A 23342-nucleotide genomic window follows, 5' to 3' on the forward strand; every position below is an offset into this window, starting at 1 on the left:
TTATTTATAGCGATACTTTGAATATGGTGGGAAGACTGTGGCTCTGAGGCGGCTATCACAAGGAACAGCCACCACACCTGTCACTCCTCTACACGTTAACCTTTAAAAGCCATCTTCACTTCGACAGTAGCCTGCTGACAGACACAGGCGCTGACAGCTCCGGCGCCGCTCCCCACCCACCACAGCGCCCGCCCCCTCCCGCCCGGGGCTCAGCGCATGCGCGGCCCCGCGCGCGCCCGGGGGAGGAGGCGGGGCGTATCCAGGATGTACGCAACGCCCTCGAAGGAGTATGGCGTCATCGGCGCGCGTCGCGGAGCGTCGTTCAGTGGGAGCGATGTCGCCGCCGCTGTTCAGCCTTCCTGAGGCGCGGCTCCGCTTCACGGTGAGCTGGACCGGGCCTGGGTGCGGGGGGGGGGCGGGGAGGGGGCTGCGCCTGTCCCCGCCCCCACCCCGCGCCGGTGCTGGTCTCTGCCCCCGCGCGCCGCTCCCTCCTGCGGGCCGCCTCAGCCCGGTCCCGCTCCTGGGCCGGCCGGGGCTCCCGCTGAGGAGGGGCCCGGCCTCTCCTTTGACCAGCGTTAGCGCAGCTGAGATAAAGCGGTATAAGCGTGGGGACAGGGCCTCGTACCGGCTCTGCCTAGCCCGCCAAGGGGAGGATCTGATGTTTAGATAACTAATGTAAAATAAAATGAAATTAAACTCTGGCGTAACCCCCGCAGCAAAACGTCAGTCACTTATTGCACGTATCTGTTTTGCGCCTCTGCAGAGTGATGCTTTTCCATGGCCAGAGCATTCGGGGTTGGAGGCTTACCCGGGCCTCTGAATCTTGCCCAGTTTGCTGGACAAGGGGATGGGATTTGCACAGAAGTGGTCGAGACACAGACGCTTGCTCCCTTACATTGATTTTGTTACAGGATATAGCAGTATTTTTAGACCGACCATCTTGTTAGCAGGAGTCACGTCCCAAACCACTGTAACCTGCCTGTCAGGCAGGTGAAGTTGTGTGCGCGGGACTTAAAACAGTTGTAGATGCAGCATTGGTCACAGCAGCATATTCCTCTGTGTTTCACTTAGAGCTACTATTTTTACCACACTGTTAGCCCAGGTTTGGTGTTCCACTAGCTCACATGCCTAATTTGCTAGGCATTTGTTATTTGCCCTACTTGTTACAAAATTCTCTTTATAAATTAACACGTGTGTGTGGCAGAATGATTCCTTTAGTATTTCTGTCCACTGTTGGGTAGAGAAAGGAGGACATCCTTCTGGGTTTGTAACTTTTCTTTACATTTTGGTAGACATCTGCCAGAGAGGCTCTGAATAACAAAAGTATCAAGCCATTGCTGAATGCGTTTAACCAGATACCTGGGAGGTAAGTAAATGCTGCTTGATTTTTAAATGGTGCCCATTCTGATAATTTTTAGTAATCTTGTCCTAATAGTTGGTATTAACTGAATGTGGAATGTTTGCATTTGCAGTGAAAATGAAAAGAAGTGTACCTTGGATCAAGCATTTAGAGTTATCGTAGAAGAAGAAATAGTAAGTACTTCAAACTGCTACAGCTTATCTCTTGGTAAAGCTCAAATTTCTGGTTGCAAGTTAGTGTGTTAATTTAACAGCAGCTTACTTTAGTATAAGGAAATACTGTTTGTTAAGAACATGAATTATATAAAAGTTATCTAAGATTGAATACAAATGATTAAAGGAGATTGGTAGGTAGGACAAAATGGCAGTATTTTACAGATACCACACTATAGCGAGAGGTAGTGACTTAGCCTTTTCCAGCACTTCTTTGTGATGCTTATGAAAGTCTACTCTTAAATTTCTAGTTCATAAATATGCATTAGTCTACCACTATACTTTAAGAGCAGGGTGGAGTGGGTTATCTCTTACTAGCATGTAACAAAGCTGCCTGTCAGCTGAAGAGAGTGATGAAAGCAATCAAAGAATGTCTTTGTTGGTATTAGTTGAATGAAGGCTGAATGTGGGTTATTGATTTTCAGAGGTAAATGGCTCTTTCCACACAGTATTTTAGGGTCTTTAATGGCCAGAAGCGGTCAGGAAATGTTTCTCACTCAGTAAAAACTTAATATAGTTAACTGACAGATCTGATTTAATAGATGGTTTGAAATCTTGGGAAGTTGAATGTTAATATTTGTTTTAGATATACCTACTTGGAAACAAGAATTTTAGTTTTGTTAAATATATTTAGGTCAGGACAGAGAGGTTTAACACTGTTCTGTTTCTTTAGATAAACAAAGCTCCATGTGAAAATCTCCTGGCAATTATTTCTCTTGCTATTAATGGAGTCACAGAAGGTGAGCATTTTTCTCTCAAATCTGTTCATGGCATTAGGGGCCATTTAGAGGAATTTTAACATCTTGATTTTTGTAAGTCTATCTACAGCAGTTAGCTTTGATAATATGTTGTCCTTATGCTGCCGGTTATTATGTCTGTTTCATGAGAAAGTATAATATAATTGAATATCAATTATATGTGTGACATTTGTGGTGGAATATTTTTTTTTTAGTAGAGGAAGATGCATGGGTTTGGTTGCAACATAGCATTTCCTATCGTTGTCCGCCACTGTAAAATGCTTAGAAGTTTCCCATCATAATTTCAGAGATGAGACCACTGAGGCAGAGAGGTTAAATGACTTGCAGTTTTCTCTGTCAGTCGGTGGCAGACCTGGAAATAACTTCTGAATATCTGTGCTCGTCCCCCAGTACTGACCTGTCAGTACACAGCTGTTTTTTAGATACTTGAATCTGTTTCTATAATTGTCTTTTGTGTCAGAAATCATTGTGCCAATCTCTTCTGAAAAGGCTTTTGTGCTCTTCCGTTTATTTGTTCATGTTACACGTAAAAACCTGTTTGTTTTAGTAAGTATAGCTCAATTACGTACGTGTTTCATGAACTGTAGAATAACAAGACCTGAGATTATGAGGAATACAGATGCCACTAAACTGCAGAGCATGGGTAGACAGACTTGCAGCACTGCTTTACTGGTGCTTTGCTTGCAGAAGATACTCAAATTCATGGATGTGTGTAGTGTAACTAACTGTGGTTTTAGAAATCAGAAAGAGTTCAACTGCAGTCTGCAAAGAGACGTGACATTGTTTCAGACTTTGAGGATTTTAGAACGGTTGTTCTTTGTTTATTTTATGTTAGTGCAGAGCTCTTGTAAGGCTTTTCTGTATATGTATACCTATAGAAATAGCTTTAATGGCAGTTCACGCTTTAGCCCAAACTACTTCTTAGTATTTGTAGGAACCCAGGAGAACTTTCTTCTTCTTTTTTAACATAATGTCCCTCAACTGCCCTGTATCTTTATTGCATTTCAGTTCCAATTTGCTGTATAAAATATCCCCTGTTCTTTATAGGTATCTGCACTGCATCGACCCCTTTTGTGCTTCTGGGGGATGTTCTGGATTGCCTGCCTTTGGATCAGTGTGACAAAATTTTCACTTTTGTGGAGAAAAATGTTGCTACGTGGAAATCGGTAGGTATTCTTCCAAACTGTGATATAGTTGTGCCAAAGCTTCTGTCTTCCTGAATTATTTTTACAAACAGATTTTAAATGTCTTTTGTATCTGTTTGTGTTAAAATAGTAATAGCATCAAGCACATTTTGGTTTGAGGCTTAAAAACGTTTGGGCAGCAGAGGGCAGAAATAATGAGAAGTCATCATAAGAAGAATCAGAAGTCATAGTTTTGACTGATGTTCTATTTCTAAGTCCTTTCTCTACAGTGTACAGTGTTTGTCACATTTAGAAACAGGAAATTTAACCTCCAATGCACAATTTGTGTGAGTAGCTTCCCTCTTGACTTATTATTCAGCTGCTTCCTCAGAGCTGCAGGAGATTCCTAGATCTCCAATTTACAGGGAAAGAAGTCGTCTTGGTCACTTCCTTAATGAGCTTTCCATTACAGGACTATAGCAGTGAATACATTGGCCTAAAATGTTTCTGCTCTCGAGGAACAATTGGTGTTTTGAGGCCTGTGAGGGTTTTACATGTTTGCTGTGCCATGGTGCTGTAGCAGGAGAAGAGCTGCTGTAACAGGCTGCTAAGCAGCTTGCACTGCAGGTGCTGTTAATTAAAGAGGGAATTCAGAAGGATCTCAGGCAGAAGTCCTAAGCTGCCTGCATTTTATTCCGCAATCATAAGAAATCCTGGATCTCGGTGTCCTTGGTTTGCTCTTTAGCCGTTCTGCTAAGACCACAAGTGTCAACAATTCTAGAGGTGACACCTGAAAAGCATTCCAGTTTCTCTGTGTTTTCCTAACCTAGACTTCCTACCAGGACTGCCTCCCACAGGCATTCATTCAGGCTTTGTTTCAGATAACATTGTGTCCCCCAATACGTTCGCAAACTGTTCTTTATCATTAATTCAAGAACCTATTAATTTCTTGCTCCTGCTACCAAATTACTAGTACTGAGAATGCTCTAAATCTTTTATGTATTGCTCTTTGTGTTTGTGTATAGATAATGCATGGAATAATAAGGACAATGAGTGTAAAAATTGGTGTGTTCCAGGAAAATGTGGAAGTTGCCCTTACAGTTCATTATCACGTTTGGTTTTTCCTTATGGAATTTGTGGGACTGCTTGTTTTATGTTGCCTTTTTGTGAAACCTGCCTCTTATTTAAGGGAAACATCAAATTTGGAGTTAGCAGTAGGAATGATTCGTACTTACTCATGGCTTGTGATTGATTTAAATTCTGCTCAAGAATGCTTTGTGTTCTCTTAATGATCTTAATACCTTTACTGCATTTCAGAATACATTTTACTCTGCAGGGAAAAATTACTTGCTACGAATGTGCAACGGTGAGTTGTAGTTTTTCAGGGCGGGGAGGGATGGACTAAAGAACTCCCTATCTCAGCAGATGGCAGTGAGGTTAATAATTTGATTTACATCCAGATGTGTTCAATAAGTAATAAAGTTAAAAGGCAGATCACTCATCTTAGTAGATATTAATGAGTCTTGCTGATTAATGTCAAAGTCATTCAGACCCTAGGGAAATCTTTTCATCAGCGGAGGTCCATTACAGCAGAACATCTGAGAAATATGTATTCGTCAGCCGTGACAAGGCCCATGTCAGAGGCTGTATTTAAGTAGGATTCATTTTAACTTATTTTTTATTGCTGGTGAAGGTGTTAGGATAATTGGTGGAATGTGTTTGGAAAAAATATGGCTGAAATCTTAGCTTCCTTTCATTAGCTATGTAGGTCTTGTAATTAGCAAGTCTTAAATTCTAGTGCATGAGAAATTGAAAGAGGGATAAATGCTAACATCTTTACTTTTTACAATATTTAGACCTCCTAAGAAGATTATCTAAGTCACAAAACACAGTCTTCTGTGGAAGAATTCAGCTGTTCTTGGCTAGGTTGTTTCCACTTTCAGAAAAGTCAGGTGAGATTTTTTTGCATTTCATCATACTTAACATCAGGCAAAGACTATGCTGAGTCTTTTAAGTTTGATGGTTACAGACCAAATTCAGTTGGAGAAAATCACTTTGCAACCTTATCTTGGTTCTTGTCTCTACCCTTGATATTTTAAACAAAAGTTTTGTATGCTCTTTCTGAATGATCAGGCTTAAGAACTTCAGAGCTTCTAAGACTGACCCTTTGTTTTTCACAGGGCTTAACTTGCAGAGTCAATTTAACCTGGAAAATGTCACTGTTTTCAATACCAATGAACATGAGAGCACTCTAGGACAGAAGGTGAAAATTCCTATGTTGCTTTTCAGTCATTCTGCAGGAAACGTGTAAGACTGCAGAAATGCACTACTCTGCCTAATGTTCAGAACTGTGTGTTCATAATTTGGTCGTCCCTCTTCCACATCAAGCTGCTGATTGTGGAAATAGCCATGTTAACCTGGCACGTTAAACTGTGCAGGCTTCGGGGTGGGGAGGACACTGACGATTGTGAGGGTTGAGCACTGTCACCTAAGGGTACTGGAGTTTCCCCCACAGTGTATGGAGGATAGTGCTGTCCCTTCAGCTTTTTTCAAAAGAAGTCAGGCTACTGCTGCAAAGTGTAGTAAGGTATCAAAACAGGAATTTGTTGCGCATTTTTTGGCATAATACTTCAGCGATCTTTTGAATTACTGGCTTAAGCTTTCTGATCTAAAGTGTGTTAGAATGTTTAAAATAAAGAACCCCATGAAAACTATATGTAAGTTACAGTGGCTTACTTTTTAAATTATTTTTTTCCTATTAGCACACTGAGGAGAGAGAAGAAGGAATGGACGTAGAAGAAGGTGAAATGGGAGATGATGAAGCACCAACAAGTTGGTGAGCTTATAGCAATTCTAAAAGTTGAAATAAAATTTTATCATGTGAAAGTGAAGTGCAGTTTGAGGAATACCCTTAAAAGTTGCACTCAGAATTCTACTTCCTTCCTGTCCTCTCAAGATTAGATATGACCTAGCAGCTTCTTAATCTGTTTAAGTGGAGATGCCTGGAAGAGGAAAGAAATCTACAGATGATGTGAAAAAGTTGCATACCCTGGCTGAGAAGCTCTGTTGTTATCTCTTTTTTTTTACTATGTTCCCAATTATCTTGACAAACTTGTTCCGATAAGATGCTCAGGGATTCTGAGTACATGCTGTATATTTTTTTTAGGAGAAAAAGCTGTGTTCTTCTTCATTCCCCAGAGTGTCAGAAAAAGGGATCTTAAGAGTTTTACACTATTTTTGCTTTTATGGTGAGAAGGTAACAGTAGACTGGGTGGAAATCTCTTTTTAGGGACAAATTCTGAATTACAGATTTTTCTGTAAGGGCTCACTATTGATTTATTATTTCACTTACCAAATGAATTTCTGCAACTGAATATTCCTGAGTGGACTTGAATTTAATATATCGCTTTCAATATGGATTTTTGTAACCATTTGAATATTTTCTTTCCCACCCCCTCCCCAGTTCCATTCCAATAGATTATAACCTGTATAGAAAATTCTGGTCACTTCAAGATTACTTTAGAAATCCTGTGCAGTGCTATGAGAAGGTCTCATGGAAAACTTTTCTTAAGGTAATCTGAGTTATATTTTATTTTACTTATGCTGAACTCTTGAAATAACCATTTATACAAGTAGAAGAGTGGCTGAATAAGCATAGAACAGTTCAACCACTAATGCCATTGAAAAAATAATAGTGCATGGGGAAATGCATTTTGCTGTTTTCTAAAGTGAGCCTTAGATAATAAACAGCATATTAAGATGTACAGTAAATCCCCTAATAAAACTTGCCTACGTCACAAGCAGAAAGACTTTGTATGTTGAAACAATGTCAGAAGTACCTTTTTTGTGATTCATCAGCTGCGAAAAGCAGAACAACAAATCTCTTTATAGACACAATGACTCAAATGTCCCCTTCAGCCAGCTGTTTCAATTTCGCTTAGTATGAATGTTGACGGTGATTTATTGCTAAGCTACCTGTTTCTTCACAATTTGCCACTCACTGTTTATTTAATAGCAAGACTGGGGTTTTTTTAATCTTCATTCTCTGTGTTCTGGTAATAAGAGGTAATATCTCCTCAGACATTCACAAAAAACCACAACCTCCCCACCACGTATAGCTCAGAGAAACTGAACAAGGCCATGCTTAAGTCTTTCAGGTGAAAATTCTGAGTTTTTCTGCATTGCAGCTTTATGGCCCATAATTGATTTTTATTTTTTTTAAGAGCAGCAGTCCAAACTTAACTCTCATTTATGTACCTTTCTTTTGATATATTCTGAACAACTTAATTTAAGTTTGAATATAGCACTATCATCATGCAGACCTTTTTTCTTCTTATCATCTAAACAAGAAAGCAACTGCATGCTGTTCACAACACATAACATCGTTTTTCTTAATATATTTTTAAATATTCCAAATGATTAGATGTTCTGAAATGATAAATAACACTTTCACTGTAATTTGTGGTGTTCGGAGAAGCCCTACGTATTGGTGGCAAATGGGTCTTGTTTCGACTGGCTGACAGCAAGTCTACAAGTTATTTGTTTGGCACTAAGTCTAGTGTAGTTCTCTAACTACATTTTTGTATTTATTTTCATGTGGTAAATAACTGTTTTATAGTACTCTGAAGAAGTTTTGGCTGTTTTCAAAAGTTACAAATTGGATGACACCCAGGCTTCCCGAAAAAAGTTGGAGGAACTAAAAACAGGAGGAGAACATGTATATTTTGCAAAGTTCCTAACCAGTGAAAAGGTATGTGACTTCTTTTCTCAGCATCTCAGACAAGCTGAGGTTGGAAGGAACCTGTGCCTAGTTCAGCCTCCCTGCTCAAAGCTTTCAGCTAGAGCAGCTGGATCAGCACTATGTCCAGTTGGGTTTTGAAAGGCTTCACAGATACAGACTCCACAGCTTCTCTGGGTAACCTGCTACATTGTGTGGATTCCCTCTGTTGTTTGGTAATTTGGGGACTTTTCTTTCTGGAATAAGAGCCTGCAGTAAAGCTGACATTTATTTATTGTGTTTGATGTCTTTGTTACATTTGGAAAGGGAAGTCTAGAGTAAATATTTGAAGGTCTGTTGCTTTTTTATTGCCTTTAGAATTACATTTTCAAAGTTTGGCTGATGTGTTAACTATATTTTCTGCTCATAATGGTCTTGCTTAAAATTGCTTCTAAAAAAGGTCTTGAGAGGTTTTAATCCTGTTAATCTTAACTCAAAAATGCAACACTATTGAACTTAATCCTAAAATTGTTGTCTTCATTTTGGAATAATATGTAACTTTAACCTTTAAATGCATGCATTAGTAGATGACAGAAAGCAAATCTCAATGCAGCATGAGTTTTCTCTTTCTGAAGTAGAAGAGTAGGTAAATTCCTCTTAAGCCTTTGACCTGTGTACTGACAATTTTAAAATAACAGCACAGTAGATACAGAACTGGTTGCTTAATTAACACTCAATAGTCAAAGGCCTTTTTCTTTAAAGAATCTTCAAATGTTTCTTTTGTATAATATGTCTTGCTGCAGCACATAGGATAGAAACCAAGCAGTGTATCACTGTGCAGCTATTGATGAGAGTGAACCCTTCTGTGGCAGCCAAACCTGTATGTTATAGCCAGTAGTTCACAGGAAAAGGGAGCAAGCTGTCTTTCAGTTACTGAAAAAATTAAGTATCTGTTTTTTCCACATTTTTGATCACTCCAAAGTGAATGCTGTAAAATCTAGCAGTATAAAACTACTTAAAATCTAGCGATGCACTGTTTATTTTTACAAACAGTTCCTCATGTTTTTAAAAAATTGATTTTGTTAGAGATTTTGATAACTGTCTTTCCTAAATTGTGCTAGATGGCAGTTTACCAATCCTTGGTACCTTATGGAGCACACTCCTGATAGGTGATACTGAGTAGAGGTTCTGCAATGATTTGCCATCATTTTGTTGTAAAAACAGTCACCATCTAGTTTATCTGAAAACATTTGTTGGATTATTTTCTCTTATGCATGCTCAGGGTCTTTAAAATATATGTGTAATTTTTTTTTGTTTAGCTGATGGATTTACAGCTGAGTGACAGTAACTTTCGCCGTCACATCTTGTTGCAGTACCTAATACTATTTCAGTATCTAAAGGGACAGGTCAAATTTAAAAGGTAATGTGGCAATATTTTGTGTTTTGGGGATGGGGAGCTAAGAACTTGTTGATAAACCAAAATATTTTAAGAGTTTGTCTTGCAGAGCCTTGGATTTGTAAATAATGTGGCTGAAGTTATTTTACAGCAGGAAAGCGGAGGTCTCATTCTTGCCTTTCTCTGCCATTCTCTGTGCAGTGCCTCCCTTGCAGCTGCTCTAGTGTTCACTAGACTTACTCAAATTTGTGTGGTTTACTAAACCAGCAAAAAAAAAATCTGCTTATCTTTGCAGTTAGTTTTCTGCCCAACTGGTGAGTTGAGTGGGTTCTCAGAAGTAGAGGCCACTAAAGCTTGCGTAAGGTGAGTGCCAGCCATGAGAGGGAAGGAGCCCCTCTCTCTTTGGCAGAAGCAGGTTGCTAGACCGATGCGAGCTACTTGTATGTGGCATCATTTTGAATCTGTATTGACTCTGCCATGTGGCGTTGGTTGCTGATTTGCTTTTTCTTGGTGTGCTTAAGAATTCTGTCTAAAATAGCAAGAAATAACAATGGTGATTATTGCTTTTATAAATTAATGGCACAGAACAAAACCTGATCTTTTCCTACTCTGTTCTCTAAAGTTATGCTGAAAAAACCCTACCTCTGTTCCTTTCCTGTGCCCTTGACCACATAGGCACGTAATGGGTCACATTTAAGGCAGCTGTCTTTCACCTGCAGTATGCTGCTTTTTATAAACACATCTCAAAGAATGTTGCAAACTAGATTAGGATCACTATCCTCATTCTATAGGTTATCTTTCACAATTATTCACCAAGGCAATCCGGTGGCAGAGAAGGAATAGAATTAGGTCTCCTGAATTACACCTGTAGAGATGGTAGTCGGTCATTTCAATGACAACTCATTAAAGCATTCATTAAAAGAATTAATGTTTTAGGATACTAAAGATCTGTGCTCTGTATACAGCCAGCAGATTAATTGTTTCTTTTACTATGGTTTGTCTACAGTAGTGCTTGAACTGGCATTAGGAGAGGGGTTTTTTTTGAAGTAAGTCTCTTCATTGTGCACACTGGCTGTGCTTTGGGTCCAGGATCAAGGTGTGATCTTCAGTCATGCAAATGGACTCCCTATTGGATGAAGCTAAACTAGAAAGTATATTCCACAAGCACATCTAATTAACTCCACAAACTAGTAAGTGGTCAGTCCGTGGGACGAGACCAGGGCATATTCAAACTACTTTCTTCAGATCCCCTCTAACACCCTTCAGAAAGTGTGTAGTGTAAATGATGCATCCTTGGCACTATTTTGATGTGTAGTAAACTCTTCAAATGTAAAAAAAAAAAGCTGAGCTGATTTAATGATGCTTTTTTGTTATTTTTTTGTTTCTCTTTTTTTTTTTCAATTCCAGTTCAAACTATGTTCTAACAGATGAGCAGTCTCTTTGGATTGAAGATACTACAAAAGCGGTTTACCAGGTTGGTACACTACATACTTCTGTGAAAGTTACATGGAAAAATATTTATCATGTAATATAATATGAATGACCTTGGAAGCAGTAACCACAATTTTCTTTGGGTTTTTTCTACTACAGACATAATGCAAAATGATAACTTTTTTCTTCTCCCTCCCAATCATAGCTTCTCTCAGAAAATCCTCCAGATGGGGAAAGATTCTCAAAAATGGTAGAGGTAAGTACTTTGGTGTCTATCTGAACAAAGTCTATATAGTGTGTAAAAAGCAGTATCTGTTTCAGCTAGCTTTTGGAACGTAGATGTATTATCTGAGAGAACTTCTATCCCATCTCAGTAAAAAAGGTCTCATAACACATTTTTATTTTGTAGTCATATTTTTCCTGTGTTTTCATTAATGTGCTTTTCTTCATTCTCCTGGGGAGAAATGGAAATATGTGATATGTATATGTGTACATACAGGAGACATTGGTTACTGAAAAGAAAATTTTCTTTGAAGTCTCTGCAGAAATGAGTGCTGTGCCCAAAGGCATGAGAATAAGATGCAGGTGAAATTAAAAAAAAAACAAACCCTGTCATCTTGCTTTCCTTTTTTCCTTTACTTTGGCTGCATCTATTTTCTCCTTTAGAGAAGGAGAAATACAGACTTCCCCACCATTATTGAGGAGAGGAGATAACCTTAGTTTTGAATATACTAAACCCAGCTGTCTAAGGTTATACTGATGACCTTCAAAATAGTGGCTGAAATACACTAACAAAGTTTTCCCCTTAGTTTTAATCGCTCAATGAAAAACTTTGGGGTCAGCTACAAAGGTGATTATGACCCTAATAATGCGCAATGTTATGTTTCTCCAGCATATATTAAATACCGAAGAAAACTGGAACTCCTGGAAAAATGAGGGCTGCCCAAGCTTTGTGAAAGAAAGGTAACTCTATTAGGAAGTAGAAGCTTCCTGCTGCTTGTTTGAAATGGTCATTTAACTTCAGATTATGTACCCATGATGTATATGAACATTAATAATTCTCACAACTTCAAGATTTGTATAGTTGGATGTCCCTTCTGCGTGTGCAGAAGGCTCCCAGTTTTCTGCCAGAAGTCTTAAGGCTTCATTATGTTAGTGAAGCAGTGGATATGCATGTGTGGGGTCTCAGGAGAGCATTCCTCACTGTCTCATGGCAATGTTTTGTTCTCTTAATACCAAGGATCCAGGGACTGAGGAGACTGAAGCATGTTGTCTCCCCTCCTGCCTTCAGCAGACCCTAGGTTGAAGAAGCTAGTGCCTGACTTTTCTGTATACCACTTTGGACTACCTCTCATGAAGCCTTTGGTGTTATGGTTTTGGTGGGGTAGCATACCTGGAGTTTTGTGGAACAGTTCTCCTCCTACTTACCTTATTAGGTTTGCTGCTTGGTGGTGATCACTTGCCTGAAAGGAAATCATGATTGGGTGGCTTTTGCCATTGAAAGGTTTCCTGTGTAATTAGTTACTAACTAGTGGCAAAACTTGAACTTTGACTTCGTATGTCTACTTGACTATCTTGAGGTGGTGACCAAACATTCCTCTTCCATCCTTATTTATTCCACACACAGACTCTAGCCTTTTCATGGTGAGCTGCAGCTGGGTCATTATATCTTTGCAGATTTCCTTTTATGGAGAGATAAGGCGGAGCCATCTCTTCATGTCTTCATCTCTTTGCAAAAAAGGGAGGGGGGGCTGTGAGAAGAGAGAAGTTACTGTTGTTGGCAGTGAGGTGGGGGAAGAAGTAAAATTATGAAATTTGACTTTTATAAATATTCTGTCTCCTTCTTTAGATCCCAGCCAGAGTTTCAGCTTGGGTAGGTCTTACCCTAATCTCAGTGGTCTGGGATCTCCATTTTCTGATCCCATGAAATCAGGTGTTCCTGGGGAAAGAGAACTTGCAATCATAGAACAGGTGATCCCAGCAGCAGGGTAGATCATACTTAGTATGTGCTGCTGGCATACATGTGATTTGCTGCTTTTTCTGAATTGGGACTCTAGACCTTTGAATTTGGTGACCAGCGAATCCTTTTCCTTATCCTTACTTTACCTTCTCTCCCCTCTTCCCCACTCCCTCCTTCCATTCCTAGAATCCCAGTCCTTCTGAATACTTTCATTATGATTTAATGCACTTCAGCACCAGCTGAAGTGAAATGGCACAATTTCGTTCTCTAAATATTACTGGTTTGATACTGAAGACCTGCACTTTTTTTTCCCCCTTTAGACCTCCTGATTCTAAGCCGATGAGGCCTGTGAGAAAGAGGCCAGCTCCAGAGGACTTCTTAGGAAAAGGACCAAACAAAAAAATCCTTATGGGGAAGTACGTTGGATTTTTTCATTGCAGGCCTTCTGGGTTTTGGTTGGGTAGTTGGTTTGGGGTTTTTTGTGGGGTGTTCTGGGTTTTGTGGGTTTTTTGCCGTTGACTCTTCTTTTAGTCAGTCATTTTCAAACTTCCTCACTTTGGAACTGCCAGGAAAGAACAGCCAAGGGATAGGTCAGTTCTTTTAAAACCTGCAGTAGGCTTCCCTTCCTTATAGTCATCTCTTGTAGATCCCTTTTAAATAGTCTGTAAGTTACAGGCTGAAAATCAGTGGTTTGTACTCATTGAAGCAGTGTTTATACTTTTGTTGTCTTTATGTTTTTGCTTAAAATGTATCTGTACCATGGTTTTTAAAATAACACCCACTGGTATTTTATCCCTGGAGCAAAGAATTGTTCTTGATATGTCCTATCCAATGAAAGTGCCATATTTTGCATGATACTAAATATTGCCTGTTTTGACTTCCTTCTTTAGGAGAAATGATAGTCTTTTCATTCTAACAGTTCACCCAACCTAGACGTGAAAATGTTGACCTACTCTTGAGCTTCAAGACCTTGTGCTCAGTGTTTAGTAAAATGTCCTTTCTGAAAAAGAAAGTGAAACTATTTCATTTCTCAAAACAAAACAGCCTGACCTTAGCTAGTTTGGAAAGTGTTTCATACTGTTTCTGACCATAGATCAGCAAGAGTTTATAGTAGAAATGTAATACATAATTTTCCTAATTTGCAACATCAGATAAAATTTCTGTCACTTCTAGTAATTCCTGATACGTATGTAACACGGTTTGTATGGTATGCTGTATTATAAAGGCTCTGGGGTGAGAATTGCTGTAACATTGTTTTGTGTGTCCATCTTTGAGTGATGGAGTATGGAATGATAGAATGATGAACGTGGAGTTTAATACATGTTTGCACTTCTCTTTTCAGTGAAGAACTGACCCGCCTCTGGAATTTATGTCCTGATAACATGGAAGCTTGTAAATCTGAGAGCAGGTAGGTAAAAGATGGTACTTCCTTGTCTAAAGCACTCTAATTGCACACAAAATTACAGTTATTACAAAATTGGCATGGGGAAAGTGTATACGATCTTACATGGTATGCCATTTCGCTGTGTGTCCTGAGAGAAGTTGATTATATGAATCTGTGTCTTAAAATCTCCTTAGAGGTTTCTTCACTAGTGTTTATGCTGTTGGTAATTTTCATTGCTTAGTAAAGCAAAATCTAAGCTAAAAACCAGATGGAAATTCCCATTTTGTAGAGCATGACTGTATAATTAAGTACCTTTATATAATAAAGGAAGGTTGCCAAGTCTGGCTCTAATGAAGTTAGCATGCTATTTGGCTACGATATTTGAGCAGGCGTGTGCTTTGAACAATACTAGATAAGAGGAAGTTGGCTAGCAGGCATTGTTTCAGCACATACCGGATCTGCTAGTGGTGCAGATGTAGAAAAATACAGTTATTGGTGATCATTCTGCTGCTGCTTGCACAATTGTAGGAAACACTGAAAATGTACTTTACTACATAACTTTGTTAAAGATCGTGTAATCCCCTTTTGTGCAGTTGTGGTACCTAGCATGAAAACTTGGAAAATGAATGGGACCATTCCCAAAGAGAACTGTGCTAGTAGTGGCTGCAAAGGCTGGATGCCTGGGGAGAGGTGCTGGCTGTGCAGATGTCCTGAATTGCTTTTGCAGAGGTTGAGGGCTCTGCAAGAGAGTACCTTCTTTTCCTGTGAGGCTGGGATGTGCAGGAAGGCCAGGATACTTGCCTTTACTAGGCCAAGGGCTAAAGGTGGAGTTGTGTTTGGAACCAGAGCTTTTGATTCCCGGTGCATGATTGTATTGTGCTGCAACTTCTTTAAAAAAAAATCCACAACACAACCCTGAAACTAAACAAATGGAGATAAACCAAGAAAATGCATGCCATGGTAAATGGGAAAGAAAAGATCCTGGGGGATCTGGATTCAGTTCCAAGATTGTGGAACTTTGTGACTGAACATGGTCAAGTGAATGTAACTTTTTCTTTGATTCCTGATGGCTTCTTTCAAATGGAGTAATATTTCCTTACCTGTCTTCTTTTTAGGTAGCTATTCTTGTGGTAAAAATATTTTTAAAGTTTTTGCATAGTGCCAAATATAGTAGGTTTCAAATCAGATGGGTTTTCAAGATGCTGGCTTTGGTTCCAGTAGTCAGTGATAATACTACAGTTAAGCACACGTGGGGCAGTGTTTTCCTGGGCAAAACACAAAACTGAAGTGAATTTAGACCAGTATGCTTACCCTCCGGTGACTGATCACTAAGTTACCTTGTAGAAACAGATGTGACTCTTGGCAGACACAAGGTAGGAGAAATACAGGTCATAATGAGCTTGCTTTGCACCACTGATAATCTTGGCTCACAGTAACCTACACCTCTTAAGTAATCTGTATTTCTTGCTTGTAGCATTCAGAGCAGCAAACTGCCCTGGTCACTGTGGATATTTCTGCTATTTTTTTGAGGTCATGGTTCCTTGTGTACTGGTCTGAATACCTTTCAGAAGCAACCACTAGCTGTTCTAAGAACAGAAACATCGTTTGCCTTTTTAATATGTCCCCTATGAACCACAAACACTGTCTTTTAAATGACAGAAGAGTTGATGTTGGAAGGGACCTCTAGGGATCACCTAGTCTACCCCCTTGCTCAGAGCAGGGTCAACTAGAGCAAGTTGCCTAGGACCTTCTCCAGTTGGGTTTTGAACATCTCTCTGAGTGGAAGCTCCACAGCCTTCCTGGGCAACCTGTTCCAGTGTTTGACCACCCTGACAGAAAAGTGGGGTGTTTTTCTGATGCTGAAGTCAAATTTCCAATATTTCCGTTTGTGCCCACTCTTGCTTGTACTTTCACTGAACAGCATTGCGTCTGACTTTCTTCCTTATTGCCTCTGAGCCTTCTCTTCTTCAGGGTAAACAGTCCTAGGCTCCCTCAGCCTCTCCTTGAATATTGGACGTTCCTGTTTGTGCGCAGCCTTCTGCATGGACCTGTGTCCCTTGTGCTGGGGAGCCCAGAACTGGGCCTAGCACTCCAGATGTATCTCACCAGTGCTGAATTGAAGAATGGAAGGATCACTTCCCTTGACCTGTTGGCAACCCTCTTCCTAACACACCCAGGATGCTGCTGGCTGCCTTTGACAGAAGGGTGCATTGCTGGCTAATGTTCTTGGTGTTGTCTGCCAAGAGCTTTTCTGCAAAGCTGCTCTCCAGCCAGGTGGCCCCCAGCACATACTGGTGCCTGTGGTTGTTCCTCCGTAGGGGCATTTCCCTTTTCCGAACTTCATCAGGTTCCTGTCAGCCAATTCCTCCAGTCTGTCGAGGTCCCTCTGAACAGCAGCACAACCCTCTGGTGTATCAAACGCTTCTCTGAGTTTTACATTGTCTGCAGACTTGCTGAGGGAATGCTGTGTCCCATCATCAGTTAGGTCAGTAATGAAGGACCTAAATAGTACTGGCCCCAGTATCAAGCCCTCGCATAAGCTAGCGACAGGCCTCCAGCTGGACTTCATGCCACCAATCACAGCTCTTTGAGCCCAGGAGTTCAGATGCATTTTAGTCCACTTCAGATAACTCGATTTCTTCTGACGCCTGTAGGCTTAGACCTGTATTGAGCGTACTTAAACTGAAGTACCCTCAGCAGAAGGTATGGGGATCGCCATGGAGGGTGAAATGAATGTGGTTGAGCAAGTTGAGGAGCCACTAAGGTGGGATCATTAAGTACAGCATTAAGCTGCCTAATATTTTTTGCCCTCTAAAAATAATGATCATTAATAATTGAAATTGGGGAGTAACAGTAGTTTAGCTTTCTCTGGTAGCAGATGAAACTGAAATGGGGAGGGTGGGGGGTAAAGGGGCCATGTTTTACCTATCCTGTCCTGTCAAACTGCACAAAACTAACAATCATTTTAGACTCCTGAGCGCTTGTCAGCTGTGCAAGTGGCAGCATGTTTCTAACACAGCCAGTCAGTTGTTAACAGGTATTTCTATGAAAGTCTCGCTTCCTTATTGCCAGAATTCTTGACTTAGGTCCCATAGTCCTTTTTTACCGCATGCTATTGGCAGATGTTTGCATCACTTTTTGGTACGGCGGAAGTTTAAATACATATAATCAGCAGTGCTAGTGACTACTAGTATGCTTGAGCAGTTATGCAGTAAATAATTTTATAGCAACATATATCAAACATTCTTTGCTGGTTTGCAGTTGTTAAATTTGAGTGGTTTGGGTTTTGGGATTATCTTCTCTGGATAAGCTTGAGATGTGTATGAAGGAACTGAAAAGCAATTATTTTAGAGTAGTTTGTGAGGAGTATTAAGCTCCTTTTTTATTTTTTAGGGAATATATGCCAACGTTGGAGGAATTCTTTGAAGAAGCTATTGAACAAGCAGATCCTGAAAACATGGTTGAAAATAAGTATAAGTACGTCAATCTTTGTGTTGCACTTTATTTTGATCTGTTTCATGTTTGCATTGTTAAAGGAAGCAGACTATTCTCTGTTTTACTAATATCTGTCCAGGGCTCCAGTAATGTTCAAAAAAATGTATAAGTTTGGACAGAATTATATTAATTAGGAAATTACTTAGATCTTTTTCTGTGCCTTTATAGATGACAGTCTGTTACAAACCAAACTTGTGTTTTCTTATAGGGCTGTGAACAATTCTAACTATGGCTGGAGAGCGTTGAGACTTCTAGCTCGCAGAAGTCCCCACTTTTTCCAACCAACAAACCAACAATTCAAGAGTTTACCTGAATATCTAGAAAACATGGTAATCAAATTAGCCAAGGAGCTGCCTGTAAGTAGTATTATTCTATAATAATAAATGCTGAATTCATTTGACTTCCTGCTTGTCTCTCTGCAGTCCATTTGGTACCTGGGGAGGGAGAGGGTGAAAAAAAAACACAGAAAAAAAAAAACCTTGTAAAAACTACAGGTAAAATTGGTCTGGTTTATGAAGATCCCAGTAACACTAAACTGTGAATAACACTGACTAACCAAGTAACTGCTGAGCTCTGCCTTGTGTTCTGTGAACCAACAGCTGTGGCAACCCCAAGTTTTTTCTGCTGGGTTGGTAGGCAGGAGTGTATTTGTACCCAGCTATTTGGGTTCCGTACTGCAGTGCAGACCACTTCAGTAGATGGTGTAAGCTGGTGTTCGGGCTCACGAATATCGGTAGCTGTGGCTACTGGGACGGCAGCCTGTAGTAAAGGGGGAGGGTCTGCAGCTGAAGTGTTACCAGAGCTTTAAAGCAAGGTTTACCAGAGCTCTTCTATCAGCCCTCTGACTTTTAAAATACAGAAAGAAAATTAGACCTTGTAGAGCTGTAAACCTAAACCATTAACCCTTTGCATGTTCAACAGTACAAATCTGAGGCCAGGGAGGGGCCTTTCAGATCACTTTATACACAAGGATAAGAGAGACTTATCAGTCGGGGAAGGAAGCATTTTCTAAACCTTTGAGCTAGCACACAGCCCAGGAATTTCTTGTGGATATGAACCCATGCTTCCCTACTTGAGACCTTCCTTGTCTGTAACGTGAAACCACTGAGGTGTAAAGGTTGGATTGTAATATAGCTTTTTGTTTGTTCAGCCATCAGAGTTAACTAGATGCTAATAGCAATTTTAGAAAAAATATGGGGAGGGGAAAGCTGTTAATATATTAAGGTATCACCGTCTGCAGTATTCCTGATGGTACTGCTGTCATGCACCAAACGTTATGGCAAGAAGTACGTAGATGAGGCCTGTGATTGAAACGTAGGAAAAGCAGCTTTTTTGTTCATCTTGGCTGATCAATGGCTAAATCAGAGAGAGAAAAGTTTGTCATCTGCTTATTTGATTGCCACCTTTAACTAGCGTACAGAGAAGCTTGGAAGTACAGAAAACTTTGAGGAATTCCTGAGTGAGGAATAAAATTAGTGAGGAAGAATAATTTTTTTAAAAAATGCTTGTCTGTAGTGTAGTCTCAGAGAAAGTTGGTTTTGGTTTGGGGTTTTTTTTTTTTTTAAAGTATCACAGCTATGTATATAATGCTTAGTTGTAGTTACTGTGAAAAGAATGGGAGAGAATCCTGTGAAGTCAACAGATAATTTCATCAGGTTTTTTAGTTAATATTGTGTTTATTAGAACACTTGTTACTGGTGTTTTGGCTACAAGAGACTGCGGGGGGATTTTTAATTCTCATATGGGATCATGTCAGATTTTCCATCCTAACACACATTCCAGTGACCATCACAGAGCTGTAAAATTTCTCTTTAAACACAAAATTCATCCGGTGATGTTTAGTTCTCTCATTGTAGCCTCCTTCTGAAGAAATAAAAACAGGCGAAGATGAAGATGAGGAAGATAATGATGCTTTATTAAAAGAAAACAATGAAAGTAAGATTTGCATGTTCTCGGTCTTTTCAGTTTCTCTCTTGATGTGTGTTATAGAAGCTGTGTTTTATCATAGTTTCTACTGAGGGTTGCCAGTTCTGGTTACCCCAGTGCTTCTAACTCAAACCCACATTCGTACCAAAAAGTGTGGCCTTTTCAGGACGCAGGACAGCGGTAGCAATCTCTTGGTCTCGTGGCCTGCAGTGCTGAAAGAGTCCAACTTGTTGAAGTTGGATTAGCACTTTCATTGGGAGCCTCTTTCACCTTTTCTGCTGCATATGTTTACAGTGTTCGTAGGTGTTCATAGCTAAAATGCCAACGTTGCTGTGTAAAAACCTACCCGAGTGTTCCTCACCCTGCTTTCCTCTTCTTTCTGACCTTTAATTGCCATGGGTAAGTGCCTCCCTTTCTAGCCCCGGCTGTGGTGGGTAGCTATGGGACTTTCCGAAATGGATACATTCCAGCTCAGAGATCTTTACTTCCCCTTCATTTAAAATATCTTAAAGGCAAAAGGTCCTCTGTGAGAAGAGCAACCTTCCTGACAAACGTCATCTCTTGTTCCTCTCCATGAACCAGTCCTTCCATTTTGTCTCTTGCCTGTAGCCCTGGTATGTCATGCTCCCAAGTGTCCTTCCCCGTCTCCTGTGTCTGTGAGTCTGCCTTCTTCCATCCTCGTCCGTGCCTTCATCTCACAGCATCTTCTCCCTTGCGTAGTGTATCTCCGTGCGCTAGCTCTTGGACCCAGCATGGGCAGATGGGGTGTGCAGGGTGTGGAAGTCGCACGCCAGGTGCTGCTGGTTACCTGTGGACTTTGTGATTTCATTGAAAGATTTTTCTGTTGGTGGAAAGCCTTCTGTGGGCCTCTGTGGATCTCTCTTGTGTTGCCCTTTTCCATCCAGCACCTGAACTTTTCCACAGTCTCCTTGCCAGTAGCAGAGAAGTTCTCTCCTCTTTGGCTTAGTGCTGCCTGAAACAGCCTTCAGAGCTTCACTCTGTCGAATTTACATCTTTCTTTAAATCTTGTCTTAAAGCAAAGATGGGAGAGCTGTGGTCGGCTGTACACTGTTGTGCTTAGAAATAACGGAAGCGATGTGAGTGCTTTTGTTTTTTGTCGTTCATTAGCTTCTATTCTTTCCCCTCGATGTAGTGGGTTTAGTTCGGGTAGATGAGTGTGACTGATAAGCACTGGAGAGGGTGGAAACTTCCCCTCCATGCCAGCTGGCTCTTCAGGTGGCATGAGGGTGAGATGTATTAAAAATTAAGAATATGATTAATTTCTATACCTAAGTAATTCATTCTTTAGGGCTTTTTGAAATAAACATAGGTGGTAAGCCATAGGTTGTAGACCACGATAAGCTATAAATGTGCCAAGCCACCTGCGTAATCACTGCAGCACTTGGCTTCTCGGCACAGCCCAGTGTTCTGGGGTTTTTATCGTGATGGCAGAATGACAGAAAATTCCTTAAAGTACTGACTACGTATTAGAGTTACTGTCCTTTTCAGTCCTGCTGCTAATAGGAACGTGAGGCTTTAGTAACTCAGTGAAAGGGAAGCAAACTACTTTTTAGCTGGGTTGACTCTGTGTAAAATGACTCAAATAAGTCCGAAAGACAACTAAATGTTAAAGATGACCCTGTATTTTAATTCTATAGTTGACTTGTATTGAAAATTGCAGACTACCTGTGAAAAACCTTGTTTCCATTTGGAGGAGGCAGTTCTGATGTGCTTTAGGCTTTAGCAGTTCTCTCTCAGTCAAACAGGAGATACGTAAAACACAAGATTTTCTTTATCATGGGCAATAAAGGACATTCCTCTTGAAACCCAGGTAATACATCTGCAAAATTCCATCTGTTCTCAGAGCTCTTGAGTAGGTTTTTACAACTAAAGGAAAGGTGTAAGTCAGTCTGTTAGTAAATAAGTAGGTTTAAAATGGGTCAGATCAGGGAAGATTGATGTGCAGTATCTGAAGACAGTCTGTGTGTCTCACTGTGATGCTTTTTCCCCCCCCCCCCTTTCCCAGGCCCAGAGGCACAACGGGACAAAGCCATGACGGGGGAACAGATCGAGTCATTTGCCAACAGGCTTGGGGAGCAGTGGAAGGCCTTGGCCCCCTACCTGGAAATGAAGGATTCCGATATACGGCAGATCGAGTCAGACAGCGAGGACATGAAGATGAGAGCTAAGCAGCTGCTGGTTGCCTGGCAGGATCAGGAGGGCGCGCACGCAACCCCTGAGAATCTGATCACTGCGCTGACCAAAGCTGGGCTAAGCGACCTTGCGGAAAGCCTAACCAACGACACCGAAAGCAGCAGCTAACTCGCTTCACGTGCTGACTCACTGGTTGGTTTTGGGGCTGGGGGGAGTTGTTGTTAATAATTGTTACGGTTGTTGCTAGGTGACAGATTTTTGATAGGTATTTTATGTTCAATAAATGATAAAACTTTCTAATGATGTTGTTCAGTTGTCCAAACTTCCTGAGGAAAGGATTTTAGTCATCCTGATCCAGAGCTGGGAAGCTTCATCATGGATGGTGGAAAGGTGAAAGGGAGGGTGGAGAGCGGAGGCAGGTTTCTGCGCAGGCTGTGGTAGGAGGAGGGTTTGGCCTCAGCAGAGCTGGGGTCGCCACTGGTGAGCAGAGCGGTCCGTTGCCTCTGTAACTGCCCGCTGTCTCTGTGGGGCTTCCCAGAGCATGGGTAGGTGAAGAAGGACTTCTAAATTGTCATCTGGGGTGGGATGGAGCTGTAGACCATCAAAATGTACCTGTTTGTGAGCGTCTCAGCTTTGAGAAAAAACAATAGGGTTGTGATGTCAGTGCAAGTCGCAGTGTTCATGTCCGGCGAAGAACCAGTGTCCTTGGCTGGGGGCTGGGGCCAGTCTGCTCTCCTGCCTGGGGAACTGCTTCTCTGTGCATTGACAGTCAATAACTGGGGGGGGGGGGGGGGGGGGGGTTTATGTGTGGTTTTATTAGCGATTATTAACCTTAGTTGCTGCATGCATTCTGCTGTGTAGGAACAGCCCTGAGTCATGATAAACACGGTCTCTTTTTTTTTTGTCCCAGTTCACTGTGAAGTGACAAATGGTTTCTTTTTAAGGCTATGGCCAGCTAGTGCTGGGTACAGGCTGGTGCATGTTGCTGGATCTGTTCTCCCTCAAAAAGAGATTTTTTTTTTTGTGGGGGTGTAGCTAGCTACAACTTGTTTTGTGGCTATTTCTTGTGGAATTTATGCCATTCAGTAAAAATCTCCCCAGTTGCTGAGTGTTTGGAAAACTATGTAAACGACATGTCACAGAACTTTCATCTGCAGAGTATTGTTTCAGTTATTAAATCATACCTGTGGGTTTCCAGGGCTGTTGGCTACCAGCTGGGAGGGGAGTTCCTGCCTGTGGAGCCACCGATGAGAGCTTTGTGCCTCCTCCTCCACTTTGTATTTAACAGTATTAGGAATTTGATTATTGGGCACTTCAGTGAACGTCAGTATGGGCTGATGGATGGGTAGGAAGTAAATTACAAAATGTAATGATTTCAGGACTTGAGCATGTGGTGTGTGGGGATGATTGATGGACAGCTCTTCC

The 23342-nt window shown here is 40.9% G+C and overlaps 1 protein-coding gene across 5 annotated transcripts; it reads left to right on the plus strand.

Moving 5' to 3' along the window:
* The first annotated feature begins 243 nt into the window (after positions 1-243).
* THOC1 (THO complex subunit 1) lies at positions 244-22220 on the plus strand. Of its 5 annotated transcripts, XM_075084785.1 has the most exons (23): positions 250-382; positions 1293-1366; positions 1473-1533; positions 2246-2312; positions 3378-3496; positions 4772-4820; positions 5311-5406; positions 5635-5717; positions 6217-6290; positions 6918-7026; positions 8073-8204; positions 9491-9591; positions 10975-11041; positions 11204-11254; positions 11891-11961; positions 12848-12871; positions 13279-13374; positions 14301-14366; positions 17736-17819; positions 18046-18193; positions 19694-19772; positions 20801-20860; positions 21790-22220. In XM_075084785.1, the coding sequence occupies exons 1-22, from the start codon at positions 290-292 to the stop codon at positions 20842-20844; spliced, it is 1788 nt and encodes a 595-aa protein (XP_074940886.1). In that variant the 5' UTR covers positions 250-289; the 3' UTR covers positions 20845-20860; positions 21790-22220. The 5 variants fall into 5 exon arrangements, with proteins under 5 accessions (XP_074940888.1, XP_074940885.1, XP_074940886.1 ...); XM_075084787.1 differs by lacking the exon at positions 12848-12871 and having other exon boundaries at positions 244-382; XM_075084783.1 differs by lacking the exon at positions 20801-20860.
* The last annotated feature ends 1122 nt before the right edge of the window (positions 22221-23342 follow it).

The sequence above is a fragment of the Phalacrocorax aristotelis genome, chromosome 2, assembly GCF_949628215.1.
Source record: "Phalacrocorax aristotelis chromosome 2, bGulAri2.1, whole genome shotgun sequence".
NCBI classification, from domain to species: Eukaryota; Metazoa; Chordata; class Aves; order Suliformes; family Phalacrocoracidae; genus Phalacrocorax; species Phalacrocorax aristotelis.

Bases quoted from the DNA above. Each gene is read 5' to 3' on its own strand.
- THOC1 (XM_075084783.1), top strand. From the start codon at position 290: ATGGCGTCATCGGCGCGCGTCGCGGAGCGTCGTTCAGTGGGAGCGATG. The intron at 5,718-6,216 runs GTGAAAATTCCT...TTTTCCTATTAG, and splicing joins AGAGCACTCTAGGACAGAAG to CACACTGAGGAGAGAGAAGA. The intron at 7,027-8,072 runs GTAATCTGAGTT...ACTGTTTTATAG, and splicing joins CATGGAAAACTTTTCTTAAG to TACTCTGAAGAAGTTTTGGC.